General features: G+C 40.6%; 1 protein-coding gene across 2 annotated transcripts in view; it reads right to left on the bottom strand.

Annotated features, from left to right (window-relative positions):
* The window catches only part of arid2 (AT-rich interaction domain 2), a 45,821-nt gene extending 29,604 nt beyond the window's left edge, over positions 1 to 16,217 (bottom strand). Inside the window, exons 1-3 of one of the 2 annotated variants that reach the window (XM_042511065.2) lie at positions 15,704 to 16,217; positions 15,487 to 15,580; positions 14,481 to 14,578 (exon numbers count right to left, since the gene is read on the bottom strand). In XM_042511065.2, the coding sequence (XP_042366999.2) occupies positions 14,481 to 14,578; positions 15,487 to 15,580; positions 15,704 to 15,795 (284 nt within the window). In that variant the 5' untranslated portion in view covers positions 15,796 to 16,217. Of the gene's footprint in view, positions 1 to 14,480; positions 14,579 to 14,744; positions 14,962 to 15,486; positions 15,581 to 15,703 lie in introns of those variants that run through there. The other variant, XM_088072650.1, reaches the window with a different exon arrangement.
* Between the last annotated feature and the right edge of the window lie 4,844 nt (positions 16,218 to 21,061).

Below are 21,061 nucleotides of genomic sequence, written 5' to 3'. Positions count from 1 at the left end.
ACTGAAAGTCATTTTGATGGCACTAATTAGACTAATATAAAACAAGATAGAGCACGCCCTGTGTTAAGGTGATTATATGAGCTACTGTGAACATGTTATAAAAATCCAACCTTCTTATTCTAATATAAAAGTAGGATTAAAATCAATAAGCACACCTGTAGTGTAACACCACTAACATGTAGGCAACATGTTATGTTTAGCCAGGTTTGGAGGGGTTGTTTGCCCTCCAAATCTGCTTTCAGATATTTCAAAAAGAGTGACATGAATCACATTTTCTATAGAAAGTTCTATCACAAAGGCTCTGCACTCAAGCTGCCAAGGAGACTATTTGCTGAAACAGCAAAACCCACACTAATGCAAAGAAAAAGTTCATTTGTTTATAAAGCAGCCTTGCGTACCATGGCACTCGATGTGACCTCGGCACTGCAAGTCAAACATCCTTTTCTTTACTGTGCATGACTCGATATAGGCATAATTGATTTTTGGAACAATGAGCCACTGTTTCTGAACAAAAACAGGCGTTATCAGCTGAAGAATTCCACTGTAATCCAGCCAAATTATAAACTACAACAGATGAACAAATGTGTATGAAGCATGAGTGTAAGAAACCACGGCTGAGAGACAAGGAGCGCCACATTAAGACACCCAAACATCATCAGAGGAGAGCTGCTCCCATACAGTCTCCACAGAGTGGAGACGTTCAAAAAAACTAAATCAGGAGAGCATCCTGCAGCCTACGCCTTCACGTCAAGATTCAACATGAATCTACTTAGGAATTCAGTGTACAGAAGAGCGAAACCATCCTTTTTATTACCCTGCACATTCAGTGTAAATTACACAGTTCAAAAGTTTCATTCTAAAAATGCAATTTGATCACCTCCACGGCGAGTTTTAACCTCGCTTTACTAGTTTGGGAGTTTTCAGGCTTCACAGAGCCCGTGGCAATCACTTCTACCGAGCCCTGGGTGCTTTCAAAGGCTCAAAAGTGTTAAGTGAAGCATGATCGGCATAGAAAGTGAGGCTAAAAAATGAGCACTGCACAACATGAGATAAGCAGGACTTTGAATGACAGAGGGGCTGTCGAGTGTCACTGCAGGATGGGGCAAAATTAGTAACATGACTGTTAAATCCCACTCCTACACGCTGAAAATCCAAGTGTGTTTATGTCACTTCTATATAGACAAATATTCTTTACAGCAACATATTTCAGAGGATGACTCTGCCAGAAAACTTTTTAAATGAATCAGTAAATATCAGATTGAACCGCTCTTTTCATTTCAGCTTATCAGGGGCAAGAGGTTAGCCCAGTTCAAACTACTTTGAATACAAATATGCAAATGGGGTTATTTGAATAACACCACTTCTTATCTGAATAGTGCAACAGCCTATGGCAGAAACAAGTGAACTGGCTGCAACAGCTGTGAGCCGACATCCAGCAAACAATTTAGCTGTAATCATCCTCCTGCCCTTGAAAAGTTTGCTCTTAAATCGGGGGAGAAAATATTCTCCGTGAGCATGCAGCTACCAGTTCTCTTGGATTTGACAAACACCCCGTAATAATGTGCAGAAATCTGCCCCACAAACAAAAACAAAACAGGCAAAATACCTCAGCAGTGATAGCGTGGTGAACCCTGCCTGTGTGGCCGTGAGTCACCGAGCAAGCGAGCGTTACTGAATGAGGCCCTGCTTGTTCATCGTGGCCAAGGTAATCCCCCGTCCGCTGGCTGCCGGGTGACACGCTGGACTATAAATACACTCAGCCTTCATTTGTAGAGAGAGCGAGTGAGCGAGGAGCGCGAGAGAGCGGGAGAGATAGGCCCCGGTCCCCGACTGCAGCGTCATCAAGCGCTGTCTGGGCACAAGCAAGAAAAAGGCTGCGGGTAAAGACGGGTGGGGGAGTGGAATGGAGGGAGAGGAGGGGGGTTTGACTGCAGCTGCTCATGTCTGCACTTCCCTTTTTCATACATGCATGGTGGGAGAAACATCAACCCCCCCCTCCCCCCCTATGTTGAGTAGCACGCAACAGAAACCACCAGGCTTTCATAATTTTACTACCAGGGAAACGTGTGTTACCACTGCTGGCCTGTTTTCCCTCCAAAACAACACGTGCACAGGGTGGGAAACCACCACAGCAAGTGATGAACAGACATACATTTTGCAGACACTGGTGTTATTTACGGTCATCTGGATCACACTGGTGCAGATACTCTTGGCTTTCAATTACTCTCAGCTGCCCAAATGCCCTCAGTGTGTGTGTGTGTGTGTGTGTTTGTGTGTGTCAGTGTGTAGGAGTCCATTGCCCCCTGCTGGATGTGGACGCAGACATGCAAACACACCCACTGCCAATTTTCTGGACAGAAATTTTGTTTGCTGGGATTTAATGGAGCCGGCTGTCCAACACAGGCTGATGGTGGTTTGCTTTGTCAATAATCACGGGAGCGTTTACTGATGCCAGAGCCATTCGAGAAAAGACTGTAAAAAGTTGGATTGGTTACAGATCAGACCATTTGCTGCCTGAAAGAAATTTTATACTTAAAAAGTATAAAGCTAGTGAGCTGACACGCAGGGTTCCAACACATTATCATGGACATCATTTCAAAACTTTTCAAGGACAAATAATGAAATTTCCATTTTGGACACACATGCGCTTCACTATGTCTGCACAGTTCTTTTCTACACACACATGCACACACACACACACACACACACACTCTTTCCATAACAAAGGCCGCCACACTACAGGGTTCTTCCACATTGTCATCTACAAAATTTCAAAACTTTTCCATGACTTTTTAATGACCCCAACTTTTTTCTTGCCTTTTTTTCTTTGAGAAAAAACATGCCTTCGAAACTCATTAAAAAAATAAAAATCGGGGCACCCGGTGGCTCAGTTGATAGAGCAGGTGCCCCATGTACAGAGGCTGTGTCCTCGCCGCAGCGGCTGTGGGTTCGAGTCTGGCTTCAGCCCTTTGCTGCATGCCTTCTCTCTCTCCCCCTTTCACGCTATATCTAACCTATCAAATAAAAGCACTGAAAAGCCCAAAAAATATATCTTTAGAAAAATAAAAATCAAAAGAAGAAAAAAAACCCTCAATTTTTAAAAAGGTTTTCTATAAAAATTAAAGATGAGAAGAAAAAAAATGACCAAAAATAAATAAAATAAAAAAAAAAAAAATAAAAAAAAACATGCCTTCCAAACCTGTTTTCTTATTAAAAAAAAAAAAAAAAAAAAAAAAAAGGCAGTAAAATTAATACAAAATATTTAATATTATTTAATTCATTGCACACAACACATTTCCATGATTTCTCCAGAACTTTCGATGATTTTTACTAGTTTCTTTCATGTTCCAGGCCTGGGAAATATTATTGTAAAATTCCATCACTTCTCCTGGTATTCCTTGACAGTGGGAACCCTGGACAAGACTCAGAAAGACATTTCAGAATAACCTCAAATACTTGCAATACCGACACTATGCTCTAATGGCATTTCTCTGACTCATGTAACTTAAGAGACTTTCAATGGTCAGTCCATGTATGCTAATGGAAAGGTCGGCACAAAAACATAAGCTAAACCAACACAATGCAACCCTTTTTTTAAGTGCAAGCACTTCCATTTCAGCTGCCTGCCGTGTCAGCCTCGATGGCACAGGAGCTCAGTGGTTAGCGGCATTTCCTTAGTTTAAACTTGTTCCTCCAGAACACCGCCAACACAGGTGATACATGTCAAGGAAAAGATGTTTTCCTTTGACTAAGTTGGACTTTGTGATTGCTTTTCAACGTGAAGGTACACCTCCTCCTTGGAAATATACTTGATGCATATTCTAACTTGGACTATCCATTTTATATTCTACAACTCTGGAAAAAGCTCAATCCTGTCCCTCGGGGCTCATTCAAAATGACTACCGTTTTGGCTTGTCTGTATGACTGTGGTCAGACGATGTGAAAGATTCACGTCTCTCATCTGCAGCTGCTGTTTATTTTGTGGATTTAACCGTTTCCCTTACAGTGTCGTTCATCATAAACAGCTGCAAGGCTCAATAAATACACTGAGTTGGTGTTGGGTGATGCATCACAGTTCAATTAATTGGATGTTTTGTTTTTTTTCCAATCATCACATCTGGGAAAACTGAGTTATGGCTAGTACAAAAAGATGATTTTTTTCAGTCAAAAATGTATGTAGATGATAGCCGCTTACACTAGTTTTCTTGAGTTACCACAATCCTGTTCACTATAGCCCTTTTTGCACAGAAATCACACAACAGGGCTGCAACAAATTCCCTTCTTTGCACCGCCTTTGACTTTTTACGCAGAACCAAACAACGGCAGCATCATGCTACTCCAGTGTGTTATTGAAGACAGCATGCTGGCATCGCGGAAACAAAGAGAAAAGACTGGCATGGCGTTTAACACAGCAGCATCATCCTCTAGTGTGACATATAACATGTGTCAGCAGTGCTTTATAAACAATAACAATAGCATAACATGGCATTAACATTAAAATTTATCTTCACTGTTTTGTGGCGGCTAATCTCGTCTTCTGCTTGGAGGGTGAATTTGTGGATATTTTCGGCTGCTGTTCTTCTTCTGGGTTAACCACTGACTGTTACTACATGCTTTTTTAATCTCCTGCGATGGGTTGCACATATTACACGCCATCAAAACGTCACACTAGTCCCAGCAATAGTCATATCCTGCCGGCTGTCCCTTTTACACAGATCTCGATTAGGAGCTGTTACTATCTGTGTTGCCAGCCTAAAGGCGAGACAACTCTGTCCCCTGAATCCGCAGCTGTTTTGATTCTTTGAAAACAGCGTGAAGATCGACCTGTTAATCCTGGATGAAGTTATCATAAACATTGCACTCTTATTTTGAAATAAAGGCAAAATGTGTAGAGACTTGTAACCATCATCAGCCTTACATGATTGCTGATCATGTGATTACAACTACATGAGGTGAGTGTTAGGAGCTTTCCCAGCATGTACTGTACTGTAGTCTTATTTTATGCGTGTTCCTGCATTGTTAGGGGTGTCATTTTGATTTATGTTTCCACCGTTTCAGAGCTGTGAAACATCAGCTATGAACAGGGAAAGTGATCACACTACAAGTGATGTTGGTGCATGATGAGGTGAGAGACTCCTCAGTGGAAACACATGAGACTTTTAATTAATAATCATAAGCTTACTGTGAAAATTAAACCTTACTAAACCCTTTTTAAAAAGCATTTGATGAACATTTTATGAAGCCACGTGAATTTTACACTTAATTTAATACATTTTAGTGTTCAAGTTACAATTTTCCATATCAAATTAAATGCCGCTCTGGCTTCATTAATCTTATAACAGAATATTTTAGCTGCGTCTAAGTATTTTTGCTCACAGTATCTAAAACTAAATCTGTACTTTCTGTGTACAAACCCTCATTTTGTTTGTATTCATTATGAAAACACAGCTGTGATAATTACAACAACCAGCAGACAACAATGATTTCTCATTAACATTAGTGTTTTACTAAATAAAAATCTCATGCAATTAACTTGCTATCTCTACTTTCAGCAGCCTGAGTTGGGGACGAGCAAGGATTACAAATCGAACATCCCTGGATAAGGGTGCTCTGATTGATTGGTTATTCATTGATAGTTTGAGGGCCAATCAAATGTCACATAACATGCTAGACAATTTCTCGATGCGCCGCTGAAATAGCCTCACTGGTCTGTTCTGACAAACCGTAGCTCACAAGGGGACTTTCACCGTTACATTCATGGTTTGCTGCTGACCTGATGTGCAGCTCACCTTCTTGTCCCGAGTGCTGACACACCATCTCTCCACACACCACACTGAATGCTTCTGTAGAGGCTGTGATACACTCAGCTGTTTTCTGACAGTGTTTACATTTCGCTCGTTTTGTCCTGCACTGCCCACACAACTGACATGGCATCTTTGCCAGCTCTCTCATCTACAATTCTCCAGAATTTGAGTCATTTTGTGTCTCGGACTAGAAACACAGGCTGATCAGGGGAGACAGGAGGCAGTTTTTAGTTTAGATGTCATAACTCAAACTCCTAAAACCCTGAAATAAGATCTATGGTTAACACAAGCCTAAGAGACTTTAAAATTTTGTTCTACAACATAAACGTCAGTAAATAACCCACTCGTGAATTTTTAAGCTTTTATGATTTACTAAAAAAAGTGTCTGCTACAAGTGACTAAATGAGACTACAGGACATCATCACACCAAATGTGGCGCTCCAGCCTTGTGCTAGGAATGTTAAGTTATGCATGAGAAAGTTTCTTAATAGCCTAGCATTAGCTTTTTACTTCTGGCGAATGCTTCAAAAATCCTAAAAGTGCTGTATAGATGATCTTGCTGAACAAAACATGTAAGTATCATAAATATTTGTTTGCCACAGAGCTTACAGGGATGGGCAATATGAAGATATTATATCGTATCGAGATATGAGACTATATATCGTCTTAGATATTGGATATCTTTATATCAAGATATTGAATAACTTGAATAACTAAGATATTGATGTACTTTTCTCAACTTATCAGACAGCTGTACTCGTTTTAATACTTGCCTGTACTCACCAAGTCATTATCTCTACATTACTAATTATCATTGATCAAAAATGGAATGGAGTTAATAATTTTAAAAAGTACCAATGGTCATTCCTATAATATTGTCACATCAAATGTAATGCTCAAGTCTATCTCCCGGTTCTAGCATTATCGAAGTGCTTTTAAGGAGAAATTTAAAAAATGCCAGATATATTTTGTGTATCGTTATACAGCCTAAAAATAATGCAACATAATTTTCAGTCCATATCGCAGAGCCCATAAGAGGTTATTGTCTGCAATCACAAAAAAAATGTGAAAAATCACATAGGCTTTTTGATAAGGGAACCACTGCAACGCTAACTTCTGCATCGATCTACAGAGAAAAATCATTGCGGGAGCACTCTATTTGTATACAAATTTATGTCAGTAAGTAGCATCTGTGCTCTAATTGTCAGCGGTCATTAATTGTTTTTCCAAGTAATGTCATTAAAGCGATTTAAACATGTCAGGAGCAATTACAAAAGTATATGGAGTACTGTAAGCATTTTAATGTAATTAAACATCTACAACTGTATAAATATGTGTACAAACCCCTTTCGTGTCAGCAAGTGTGCTTAATATCTTGTGATGACGCAAAAGAAAGCTGGCACTGTGGCACCACTGCTTGAGAAAAATCTTTCAGGAAATACTGAATCTCCACGTTTTCTTCTAAAATCATAAACACTTTGATTAAAATCTAGGAAAGAGAGTTATGTGTATTTGAAAATGTCTTCATACGTGGTTTGCAGTAAAAAGAAAATCTGGGACCTGATCCAGTTAACTGTCAATAAGTCTTTTCCTTTTTGCAGGTTTGGGCTTAAGGGCTTGTTGCTCTGAGGACAGTTCCAGATATAAATTAAGCCAGCTTCCAAGAACCAAAATATCCAGACTCGTGTGAAATCACCAACCTTCTAATCTGGATAACTCGGTTATCCACATACAAAGAACGGGGTTATAAACAGTTTCTGAAGACAAGACACTGGTTCCTTTTACTTGGGGTGGACTGAACACACGCAGAACAAACTAGTGTGTAAAATGCACTCAACAAATAAAGTGCTTCTGCTTCTGCTGAGGAGCTGCAGCCCCAGAGCAAACATTTTAACCACATCATCCCTCTAATGAAGTAGCAAAGCCAGATTCTGGGTCCACTGTCAAGTACAAGGCAGATCTGTCCATCTGCTAGTTAGCAAGGAAACTGAGAGAAGAAGATTAGGCTATCAGTGGTGGCCAACACTGCTGGAGGGCAGGTCAAATTACAGACAGCCCAAAAACAAAGTCTCAAGAGCCCTTAGATGTTATCTATGATAGCAAGTTTGCCCTACCACTCTTATTTTGGAAAAACTCTCACATTATGCTGTATTTTTTTTAAAGTGCACACACTCATCCACATGGCTTTACCCATAACTGGTCTTCATGCGAGCATCTACAACGTCTGAGTAGCAGCTTGGATGAGGCAGGGGAATAAAAACACAGCTAATGCAAGCCAGATCAAAGGCCAATTCAGCCAGATGTTTCAGATGAGCTGGAGAGTCTACCAACGTACACAGGAAGCAGAGGAGGACCAACAACAGGAGTGATGGTACCCAGAATAATCTCATAACCAGGTGTGAAAATTAGCACCTGCCAAGCAGAGAGAGGTAGAGAGATGTGCCTGCAGTGTAAGGCTGGGCACAGGTTCAATGTTTTGTTTTGTGGGGTTTTTTTTCCAGTAGAAACTGTGATATCACATGTTGTCGTTTACTTAATTAAATGACAAATCCAGTGTGAATTGCCTTAGAATGTTATCTGGAAATAGGGACTTCTGACAGCTTTACCTTCGCAGTTTGGCACGATCAACTTCAAGTACTATTTTAGCACCCAGATGATAGCAGTAGCAATGGATGAGTGGGTACATAAATAGATACAGTGGTCTAATTTTCAATACCTGTTTGTGACTGCCTGATCCAAACTTTGTATTACTATACATTATTATGGTAGTGCTGTGTTTCCTGACAGCCTGTGCATTTTCACTAGAGATATCAACAGTTATCTCTTCATCAGTTAACCACTGAGAATATTTTTGACTGGTTATAAATGTTGATTTATGGGTCAACTTTGCTGCTCTTCGGTTTACTTCACTGTGCACATTTCATGTCTGATAGGAGCTAGATAGCTTGTAGTGCCACTGATTAGGCAATTACAGCTAGTAACGCTGTCCTGAATGTTTATGACCAGTTACACACGTGGGTCAGTAGGTTAATTTCACAAAATTAACATCCTAACACCATCCAGATCCAACAGCGTTGCTATGAAAATAGTTGTGCCCAACCTCCGGTCTCCCCACAGGTCAAAATGGTGAGTAAGCAGTTCAATTTTGAGCCATAAAATCCATTTAGCAGTGTTGATCATGTTATCACTGTTAACAGTGTCAGCAAGGCTGGTGGTGCCAACATGGTTAACAATGCTAAAAGGGTTTTACGGCCTCAATAAAACCGGTTACTCACTGTGGAACCGGCGTGGAGACCAAAGGGTGGGAACGTTTCCACAGAAGCATATTCCACAACCGGGATGGCGTTACCAGCTGTAATCGCCAAACAAGTAGCACTGCTAGCTCACATTAGCTCCCACCAAACCTGGGTGGTGTTCAGTGCAGAGTGGCCAAGGAATCAGTGAAGACTAGAAGTTTGGTGGAGGGCTTGTTTTCATATGTTAACGTAATCAGCTGGCTGGCTGTCTTTCAGCAAAACCAACAAAAAATAAAAGGCAAAACATTTACATCACAAAACATTCAAATTCACCAACTCTAAAAGGGTAGTGCTTTGAAATGCAGCACTAAGGCTCACTGAGGAAAAGAGGCGCCAGCCTAAAGGAAAGGTCTCTTGCATTTCAAACCATTTTTTTCTTTAAAATTCACCAGTTAGCTAATGTTAATCAAAAGCAAAATTAACCGATACCAAGATCTCAATTTGAAGATCTGTTTCTCTGCAGCCTCAACAGTAAACTGAGTATTTTAATATTCAGAAGCCCACATGGCATTGTTTGATATGCAGACAGGGTCAAGCAAGATGAGTGACGTAATTATATTTATTCAACTTTTTTCCCCCATGTTGACTTTGAAATACTGTTAATTATAATCCAATTGCAGCTGGCTGGAAATAGAGGGAAAAGTATGTCCTGCTCAAATTCACATGACAGCTGAAACACTGTCTAATTGCTGCTGGGGTCGTGAGAATTTTGGGACCTAATAGTGGTCTCACAAGCGAGTAATAGTTGAAAAACACTATTAGTCTGGCATCAACAGAAGAACATCAAAATGTGAAACATTCAAATATCGACTGAAATGAGTAAACCTGCGAGTCTGGTTGCACCTGCTTCTCTACGCCACAAACAGTTACAGATTAAAGTGTGGTGGAATCATTTTGTATAGGAAGCGGCATGTTCAGCTCTGTAAAAAAGATTCAGCAGAAAGAGGTATAGTTAAGAGCTGGTTTCTTTTTCTATAATCACTGTGGAAAGTAAAAACAGTCCTTGGCAGTGGAGCTAAAAAGCCTAACTTGCTCATATTACAGCACGGGGTTAAAAGGTGAAACCTGATCTGTACTTTACTATTGCAACCAAGCACCAATGAATCAAAATTCCTTTCGATGGATCACTGCTGCATGTCCTCAACAAAATCAAAGATCAAATTCAAAAACTCAGACTGGATTAATGTTATTCCTCACAATATTCTCCATATTTACCAAACGGTTTCTTCTTCTACACATTTCCAACAAAGTGTACAAACCTCAACGACACAGTACATGATCCGACCATTTGAGCTAATAGCAAATTAAGTCAGCGGTTTCTAGATGTCAGCGCCTCCTGGGCCTGATTCCCTCCCGATGGGGATGCAGTGGAGAGGGCAAACAGAGGTTGAGCCGGGGTATCTGTCACCTGACTTGGCTTCTGTGCTCAGTGTGCTGCAGTTTGGAAAAGAAGTCAAAAGACTGTAGCAACACTAGAGGCCTGAATTCAAAACACCTTTCATTCACTCTCAAATTACGGTGTGTGCCTGCAAGAAACTGGATGGTGTTTTACTGAAAAATCTTGCCCCATGAGGCTTGAGAGCTTAGCGCCAACCACTCCCAAATCATATGAAAGTACTAATGGAAGAGGACGACCATGGAGATGTGAAATAGTATTGACAGAGAATCATCTAAATCAGTGTAGTGAGAGGAAAACTGGAGACAGCCGCTGGTAACTCTAACCCAATCCACTGAAACAGAGTGCACAGATGTAGAAGCTAAAAGTATGTCAAATTATAGAAACGTAAAAGCTTCTCTGGAGCCACAAGGATAAATATGAGGGGAAACAGGTCAGTCCTTGAACATTACACCCAGACTGTTAAAGAATTTGGGCACTGTAGTGCAATCATTTTCAAAAACCTTTTACATATTTTATCAAATCTTGAAACTTTCATGGCTTGGAGAAGCTCTGGCCAACTCTTCATATCAGAAATTTTCTCACTCTTGCACCTGAACACCTATCATTTAAATTTACATCTCTTGCTTCAACCTCGCTAATGAAGCAAGCCAAAAACAGAGCTGTGTTTCAACTCTGCCCTTAGTGTGTCAGTGTGATTTGATGCCGACACTTTGATCCGGAGTGCGAATCCTTCCTCCTCCCAAAGTTGAAATGAAAATCAGTTCTGTTGGTACGTACCGGTGTCCGAGCTGCGCTTCAACAAGTTGAAAACGAGCTGGAAATATGTTTCTGGCAAGCATCGCTCACTTATTACCGAGTGACATTCAGATATCAAATAGACGGCAGCGGGAGCTGGCACAGAACTTCGGTGCTGCTTATTACTCTGCTCTGAGTGGGAAGTGCTGACCGGAGAGACATATCATGATCATCCGATTCATTCAGGAGGAGGAATACTTGGTCAACGGTCACACAGTCCTGTATCAGAAAAAGTTTGATCTCTGCAACAACGGTGCATCCTCCAGTCCGACCTCCTAACTCATTTTCATACACTCGGGGTAAAAAAAAAAAAAAAGCAGATGACAACTTGAAGTTGGGCTTGTTAAAGGGCCAGATACCAATTGAGCCAAATTCCAATCTCATGAAATGCTACTTGATACTTCTTTCAAGATATCACATCATCATCACCTACAGACATCTATATAAAGGGTTGGGCGATGTGGCTGGAAAATAATATCAGGATTTTGAGAGTATTTTTCACCATATTCTTGAATGTATGACAAAAATCCTACGGACAGTTTATTATTATTTTCAAGAACATACAGTTGCAACAAAATAGGTGATATCGTTGATTTGTCAACATAAATGTAACGGGTCGCTTTTATATATTCAGTAAAAACTAAACAAAAATGTATCTCTCAGTTCTGCAGTTTGGAAACAGTAACTCAGAGACATTTTTGGAAAAATCACCATAACTCCATTGTGTTCTCCACCTCGACTTGTACCCGCTGTTATCTATTTTCCTGCTATATGTTGAGTCAAGCAACGTTGACCATCACACACACACACACCTACATTTATTTTGGCAGGCTGTTAAGTTATGATGACTACTACACGTTTACATATGTACAGTTCTAATGTTGAGCCTTGAGCATCACGTAGGTTCACATTGGGACAGGCTCATGTCAAAATAACCTGTTAGCACTAATTCCTGTGTGCACATGGCGAGAAGGGACAGAGAGAGACACTGTGCTGCAACGAGGGAAGCAGCTGACCGAATTTACTTGAGCTTTAAGTTGCAAAAAAAAAAAAAACAAGAGTTTGAATAGTTTGGAGATGTTCATAAAACATTTGTGATGCTCAAGCCTACCGACCCCACCGATTCAAAACTGCTGAAGATGCTCCAAGCAGGTAACAATTTCACTTTCAGCCATGCTTGTTGTTGCCATATGCCACGGTGTGATATAATTATGTCATCGAATGGAAACATTGCCATTATTGCGATATACATTTTTCTAATCATATTAAAAAAACAATACCAGTGTTATCATAAATGATATGACATGGCACACCTCATAGAGCAAAGTCCTAAAAATGCACACTCAGCTTCAAAATGCACACTTACAGATGGTCATTCAACTGACTAATCGAGATTAACACACAGCAAACATCCAGCCAGCTTAAGTGTCCTTGAGTGAGACACTGAATTTGAACCACTGAGCACCTTGCAACCACCTATGACCTCTGACCTCTCTCAGTGAGGGCAAAAAGAGCAATTCCCCCAACAGCGATCACATTATTAGCCTGCTTACGCGCAGAATACGTGGTTGGAAAAAAAAATTCTCTATCATACTCTGTCAGCAGAAAGGCAGCATGAGGGAGGCGAGGATAGTCTCTATCTGTTTATTTATCAGCCGTAGTTGAGGCAAGACAAGTCGAGCTGCCTGCTGCCTCTGACATCCACTACACACTGAACTACAAAAGATAAACTCTACAAAGTAGCTCCAGCGGCTGGCGCGACACCAGTGTGATATTCATGTCGGTCGACTCAGTAGCCGGGCCTCCTTTGTCCATCTCCCAAAATGATCCTTTACAGTAAGTAATTAAAGTAACTTTGCTGTTTCAAGTAACACAAGTGATACTGGGGGGGATAACAGATTCTTTTAAAAAAAAATTACAAGCATGATTTTATGTTTTCTCTCTCATCTCATCATCTGCAGAACAAACAAATGTATTTATGAAGCACTTTCTAACATAACAGATGCATCAATGGATCTGACTGTGTCCTCCTATACGGTAGCATAGAGGCTCATCAGATCATCAGTTGACTTTCTGGTACTTGAGGCACACTCATGCCCGTTAGACAAAACAAAAAACGATTTCCGAATGTTTAACTGAGCCACTGAGGATTCACACATAAATCCAACCCCCAAAACTCATCACCCTTCCACTATAGCTACTTACACTCAAAAAACAGACTTTAAACAATTGTCTTGTCAACCATCTAAGCTTCCGAGCCAAAATTGACTCCAAATAACACAATCTCCCACCTCACAGAAAGTGATTTATGAAGTATTCCATCATTTACACTAAATCTGCAGCACAGAAACTGTAGTTTGTGTCCTCCGAAAGACCTTAATCAACTTAAGCAGCACTGCAAACCTGGGGTGTCTCTCCCCTGCAGCCGACAAGGAGCTACAAGTCTCCTCAGATGTGTACGGTTGGTAATCAAATGAGCAAACAGCTTGCATCAAAAGCCAACTTAGTAAAAATGCAGCGATAATTAGCCGCTGCTTATGATGTCAAACGGTGACCTGCAGTCGCCTCTAACACATCCATGATAGGCTACAAGCGTTTCTCTGCTACATAGGTGTAATCCCCTGCAGGCAGGTGCTAGTGATGGGAACAATCATTGCAAGAGGTAAAAAAAAAAAAACAGGGAGTATAGAGAAATCAGCAACAGCAAAACCACAACTGCCAGCTGCTGAGGAGAGCTGTGTTTCCACCCCATCACTGGCAGCTGACTGTGTTGAAGGCTGAATGTTATACACGTTACAGAGCTGCTTGATCATTAGTGCTGTATCAAACCCCTACGCCCTGTGGCTACACCATTTACACAAAGGAATAACCGTCATTAGTGTGTGGCTTAGGGTCATTACAGACAACTATTTTCCAGACTTTAACTGCAGAATTTGGCCAGATATTTTGTTAGAGAGAGATCAGAGAGTTCTCATGTGGAAGAGGCAAGTGAGTACAAATCCACCTTGTCATGACAAATGTACACACTGTAGATCTTGCGCCGCGTGCCAAAATATTGTACCAGTGCTGCTTCCTAGTAAGAGGAGCGGAGAGGAGGCTAGATCCTGCTGACTGCATCTTAACATTTGTAAACACTTCCCACATGCTACCTGAGAGGAGGAGAGCTGTATGGCCCATGCTACTCACCGAAGGTAGTACTGTTTTAAAGCAAATGCAGCGTTGGAACAACTCCTTGGAAAGTTAAACTCTTCTCCAAGTTCGATCCATTGGTTTTTGTCAGAGACCTGGAAGGAGGAAGGAGGAGGGGGGGAGAAATGTTAGGAGATAAAGCACTTGCAGCAACAAAAAAAGAGCGGTTACACTGCAACCATCTGGTCTGCTACAGGTTCCCCCCCAATGAGGCCAGATCACAATCATTAATCAATAACTTTCTCAAACTGCTGGAAATACCTTATAATGCTGGAAACAGGTGATCTGCCAGAGCATTGCGTGTAAAAGCGTTTAATTAGCAACATATGTCTGTAACATATTTACATTTGACACATCAGTGACTGACTCCCTTTAGGATCGTTACTGTTGAGGCTAGTTAGCACTGTGGCTAACAAGCTAACTTGACTTTTTCGATTTTTGGCGTTAAAACCAAACGAGGCCAAACTCCAGCCAAGTGTCTCCGCTTAATAACAAACGAGTTAGCTTGCGGCGAGCCGTTTGATTTCCGAGTAGCTTTTGGTAGCGTTTACTGTATTCACTACATGGGCCTGTGAGGCCTACATTTTGTGATCAAGCCATGAAGCCGAAGAAAGATGGCTAGGGCGAGAAAGAGAAATCCAGCTTCCCCCGGGTGAAAAACTACCGGTAAAAGCGCCCGGCGACACGCTATGCGCTACGCGGTGTTTCCCGAGGCCGGGCTCCGTGCCGATAATCGATGTTAAACGTGCCCGCTAATTTTGAGTCGCTCCAACTGCACTCTGACTCCGAGCGGTTGGACTCTCAATTCAAACCACACAACAACACAAGCCACCACATTGCATAGAGATACATGGCAAACTAGCACAAGGCCAACACCGACCCACTAACGATTTTGGAGAGGGTTACACTTGTCCCGGGGTACCCACACGGAGTTGTAGAGTGGTCCACCGACGAGTCCACAGACAGCAGAGTGTGGAGAAATCCACTTTTAGTTCCCACTCACCTTAGCAAATCCACCTAAAGAGACGACTCTGATATAGAGAGCATTCAGGTCCAGCTCTTTCCCACCCACGATAGGAATCTTCCTGAACGGCGATCTGTGGGGATAACACAAGAAATAAAAGCATAAATGTGTAAATAACAGTTGTGGCTAACTCGCAGTCACATGCAATGAAGATTTAAAGTTGCATTTCTTGGGAATAAAGACGCCCCAATCTCACCCTCTGCTTTGGTGAAATTGCCGCAGCTCGTCCAGGAAAGCCTGTCCTTTCCTTCGCTGATCTAGTAGATTTTTCCCCGTCGAATTTGCCATTGTTTTTGCATGCAAAAACGGTTAAACCCCACTTCAGTCGCTTCTTAAGACACCAAGGATCCCATACTCCGCCGGCGCTCAGTCATTCGCGAAGCTGAGTGTTTAAAAAGTTAAAGAAATAGCTGATAGCAAGAAGAGCGGCAGCTCGCTAATAAAGACTGATGCACACAGAAAGCAAGCCCGATTCAACCCCGGACTAAGTTCCAACGAACAGTCGCAAATACGACCGATTTACCGGCAGGTTAGAAACGCCATGGCAGGATGTGTAGAATTAATGCTTTTGGTCGCGGTTGTATTCGTTTGGAGTGGTTTGACAGTGTGTTACGGACGCAGCTCCGAGGCTATCGCACACACTGTAGAGCGGCAGAGGGATCCAGTTCTCAGACAAAAAGATGTGAAGGCCGCGGAGCCCCGGCCTGCCATGCGTGCAGCGCCCTCTGCGGCCACAGGCGGCACTGCAGCGTCCAGAGCAGAGCGGCTGCTGGAACAATAGAGACTGTTTTCTTTTTTAGGGACCGTCTGACAACTCGTTCCTCTGTTTGGAAAACGGGTCAGGAGGTACTTGGAAATGTCCCGTGGGGGGAGGGGATAACACTAATTAACATAGCTCCCTTGTTATCCGAACCAGGCGTGTAATAGAGGGCAACCCTACACTTTATTAGTAAAACAGTATTTTTCCAGGCTGACATAAAGCCATAGCATATTTATCACTGGCTTCAAATTGAGTGCCTTTCCTCACTGATATTAGTTTTATGAAGATAGGGTATTTCCAAAAAACTTGAGTCACTCTGTGGCAATTTCATACAAACACAGTGTCAGTATTCTTAAAATACCATGCAGGAAATCTGACATTTTTAACCACTATTCAGCAACAAAATAAGTTAAAAGGACACACATTTTATTTACTTTTAGAAATAATTTCTTCCTATGTTTTAGGGGGGAAATACCATACCAGCTAACGGTTTAAATAGCAGGTACCTGATGCCACTTTCTTCAGTAAGAAAAGAAAAATGAACAAAATATGAAAAATAAAAACTTCAATCCAATACTGCAGGAAATTATATCATCTATTTAGGCTAAATGTTTTTTTAAATTCACTTCTCTGCAACAAAATAGGGTAAAAGTAGACACGTAATTTCCGAAAGAAACAATTCCTTCCTATATTTAAGCCGAAAAAGATTAGTAGTTCTAAAAATGTTCACTGGGGATTTTTTTTAAATAATTCAATTCTAAAGGGTAAAACTTTTTACCACCACACTGAATATATTTCATGTACATCAGTTTTGTGGGGGGGCTTGTCTTGCACAGGAGGTAATGTGCCTTTTGACTGTCATACTTTCTCAAAAACGTAAGTATTTATTATGACTAAAATTATTTTTGACATCTTTGTTTTTCATGTCATATTGACCAGTAAAGTGCAACTAGGGACAAATCGATTATTTGATCAGTATTTGAGCTCAACTTGATTTAGTGCCACTAATGTTTGTCTTTTTGATTTGGGGAATTTCAGACAATAACCAGGCAAAATTATGATGTAAATTCAAAATGCATAATTCCATTACACATTGAGAGCACAATCTACCGACTCATCTTTTTAAGAGTGTTAGTTGTCCAGAATTTTGGTTCATTAAGTGGTAACTACAATGTTGTTATTTTTTTGTTATTGTTGTTTTTGGGTTTTTTTCAAGGTGCTATTTGTTGCTGTAAACTCGTAAGCGCTGCGGTAAGCTGCCCCTATCCCTTGCTGACCACTTCAAAACGACTTTTATCTCACGGGATGGTTGAAAATTACTCCTGATCCCTTCTCCCTATAACTGCCAAGCGGATATCTTCTTGATGGGGTTACATTCAACCATTACACGTACCCCTTTGCTCAATGAAAAACCTGTCACAAAATGGCGGAGACGTACGTTAGCAGACCCCATTTTGAGGAATTGACACTAGACAGCGGAAAAGTGCGTGTCCTTGCGTGTGGTTTTCAAAACAGTGCTCGTTTTTGTTGCGAACAAACTGCGGTACACCCGAGTTTCACCGCACGCCTGTTCGGATTCCCCACCCGTCAACCGAATTCTGGGCTAACGGGTCGCTCGTGCGCTAGCTAGTTAGCTTAGCAAACGTTAGCTAATTTAGCTAAATTACCACGAACCTTTTCCGAGTAAATCCAATTAGCAGCTTACATTTCACACCACCACATAATTTATCAAGTATTTTGTGTCGTTACTTGGCAATATTACGGCTTCGTTGAAGCAGAAGGCGAATTGTTAGAACGCTAGCCGTGCTGCCGTCTTACATTAGAGTGCCAGATTCGCATCTCTCATTAACGATGCTAATATTGCTAGGTTACCTCCGCTTCGGATGTCTTTCGCTCACCTAAACTCAAAGAGCAAACATAATATTGGAAATATGTTCTTGTAGCTAAAGAATAAATGTTGAGTATTTTCATTTTTAGGTACATGCCAAACTAATTTCGTTTGCTGGTCATCGTTTAGGGCGAGGTAGTGTTGCTAACAGGCCGGTTAGCAACCGTATGTGCACAGCTACATGTTTTAATTGTAGTAAAAGGTAATTTGACATCTTTTCTGCTCTGGCTTTAAATAGTGATGTGACAACTTAAAGTTGGTAAAATAAATTACTTACTCCGCGTTGTCTTTCTTTGTGCTACATTTTTTAACCATTGTAGCTGATATATGCACAGTGGAAAATAGCGTGTTTAAGGTGTATTTTTGTATTTTCGGATTAGGGAATGTTAATAATTTAACAGAATAGTGTGAAAAAGGAAAAGCGTGAATAATTAGTTTCTGTTAACATGTTCGTATTTTCCAAATTTAGTGAGTCGTAGCTTCATGTTGAACAGTAAGACTACTTCGACGTTTGCTATTCATATCAATACACTCAATTACTATTAGACTTAAATTTCATTATTGATTTCAATAAATACACCAACTGAATCCATGTTGAGTTAGAGAAACAGGAAAACATGGCCTTCTTTTTCTGATGCATACAGGAATTTCCTATAATAGGCATACGTGTGTGTGGGATTTATTAAATTATTTCAATGCTGCTATTCAGTTGAGCATCAAATGTGTGGTTGTTCATGTCTGGAGGATTAGGATTTATAAAAGGCTGGGTGATAAAGAGAAAATCAAATATCACAATATTTTGATCAAATACCACTTACAGTATTGCGACATCATTGTAGGGTTGACTATTTGCACTTTCACAAAATATTTACAAGATGAGATTTTTAATATTCATCAGTTATGTGGGTATATTGACTAAGTGGTTAAAGGCAGATAATAGAAATGCTAGAATAGACTGGTAAATTCAGAAAAGTACTGTAAATCAGCCTTTAAAACCAGCCAAAAATAACACTTTTGATATCACAATATTCAAAATTTGTCTGATATTGAACAGATATATTGCAGAACCCTAGATTTATAGGCTATATAGTTGCATTGTATTATTATGTATGTAATGCATTACTTACCTTTTTGTCACCCTAAACTAAATATACATCTAATTCATATTCTAAGGATTTTCTGGTTAGATTGACTGTGTAATACATGCAAGATGTTAGCTAAAGCAAATCTCATTGCTCCACAATATATGGGTTCAACACAATGAAGACACTGTATGTCAGGCACGATATTGCACTAACGCCAAAGGGCAAAAATGTATGTCGTTAGCGATAAAATCCCCATATGGCATTTCAAGTGTTTGAATAATGCCTTAATTCACTGCAGTCTGAGCAGTTATAGGGATTTTAACTGTGGAAATGCTTAAATAGATTCAAAGAAGGCCCTGAAATCAATAATGGTAGCATTGGGAGTTGTAAATGAAAAGGTGTATTAACTGGCTTCCAGCAGATTATTATAATGTATTGAGACATAACTCAAATGTGTTTTCAGAGGCATTAATAAATGTACTTATCCCTTAAAGATCATATATGTTAAGTTAATATGACATTTATTGATTTAAAAGACAAACTAATGCTTTAAAGGTACATGTTCAAGTAAGATGTGTAAACAAAAAGCAGCTTGAACATCAGTGGTATTGCTGTCATCTTCGCAGCCACCCATTTAAACTGCACTTAAAAAGAAATGATGAATGGGGTGCAGTGACTGTGAATGTGCACTTGAGAGCTGCACGGTCAGTTATGCCATCACACAGAGGTCCTTATCTGATGTGACAGCTAGGTCTCTCATGGCATATGGCACAAATGGGGCCAGTAAGCCCAAGCTGCCTCCAAAGCACCCAGACAAAAGATCCCAGTGGGACACTAACTGCATGTAACGTCCTTACACCTCCCCGCTCCCTGCGGCTCCCTGGCTTCCTCGCCTGAGGTTCTATGTCTCTGAAGTGATGAGCTGATGTGTGTGAGGTCATTTGGTGGAAAATGGCTCCATCTTCTGGCAGCTGGGCTTCACATCTCAAATGATGGGATGGTCTTCACCTCATTGCGTTAGGAACATATTGTACTTGGAGGGATCAGTTGAGAGATTTTAAACTGGATACAGTCACAGTTGGTGCAAGATGCATGCTGGGAGACGAGGGGAGGGCAGTGGGGGTGGGGATGGGAGTTAGTGATCCTAATACACCCGGAAGTTATGCAGCAGTGCACCCATGGATCTATTACACCTGCCACTGCATTTAAAAAAAACAAAAACATTAATGTATTGGAACTTTTGAAATGTTTTTCACTCAGTATAGTATCACTAATATTGTCCTCCTATCTCTGTTAAAACACATTTCAAGTCCACAGAGAAATTATTTAATCTTTAACGTTAGATATATTTATTTGTTTTACACACTGCACATGTAGACTGTGTATTTTTTCATAAATGCCCATATTTCTATATCCCCTCACCTCTTTATGGACTGTGTCTGTATTGCCTTTCTTTTAAATGTAGAGGAGTCTGCAGAACAAATCTTCCTCCCTTGTGGCTCATCAGCAGCACTGTCATCTGGCTCTGTGTATCTTTGGTCTTTAAAGATTTTATCCTTTCATTGTTGCAGAAAAAAAAGATAATACTTTCCCCCGGTGAATTTCTTTTAACTCATTGCTCAGTGTGAGTCTCAAACAGCAGTTTCTCTGGCAGAGCCATATAACAGATCAGATGTATATCAATGCTTTTAAAGAGAAGAGAGAGTTTTCTTTGCCTATGAGATTAGGATGATATGTTTTTAATTAACACTCTGCACTGCATGTAACCAGTGATTTTATGAAAAAAAAACCAAAAAACAGTTTAGTCACTTCTACAATAAA

The sequence above is a fragment of the Plectropomus leopardus genome, chromosome 22 (assembly GCF_026936395.1).
Source record: "Plectropomus leopardus strain MGB_pleo_1.0 chromosome 22, ASM2693639v1, whole genome shotgun sequence".
Taxonomy (NCBI): Eukaryota; Metazoa; Chordata; class Actinopteri; order Perciformes; family Serranidae; genus Plectropomus; species Plectropomus leopardus.
This window is presented reverse-complemented; position numbering and strand designations above follow the sequence as displayed.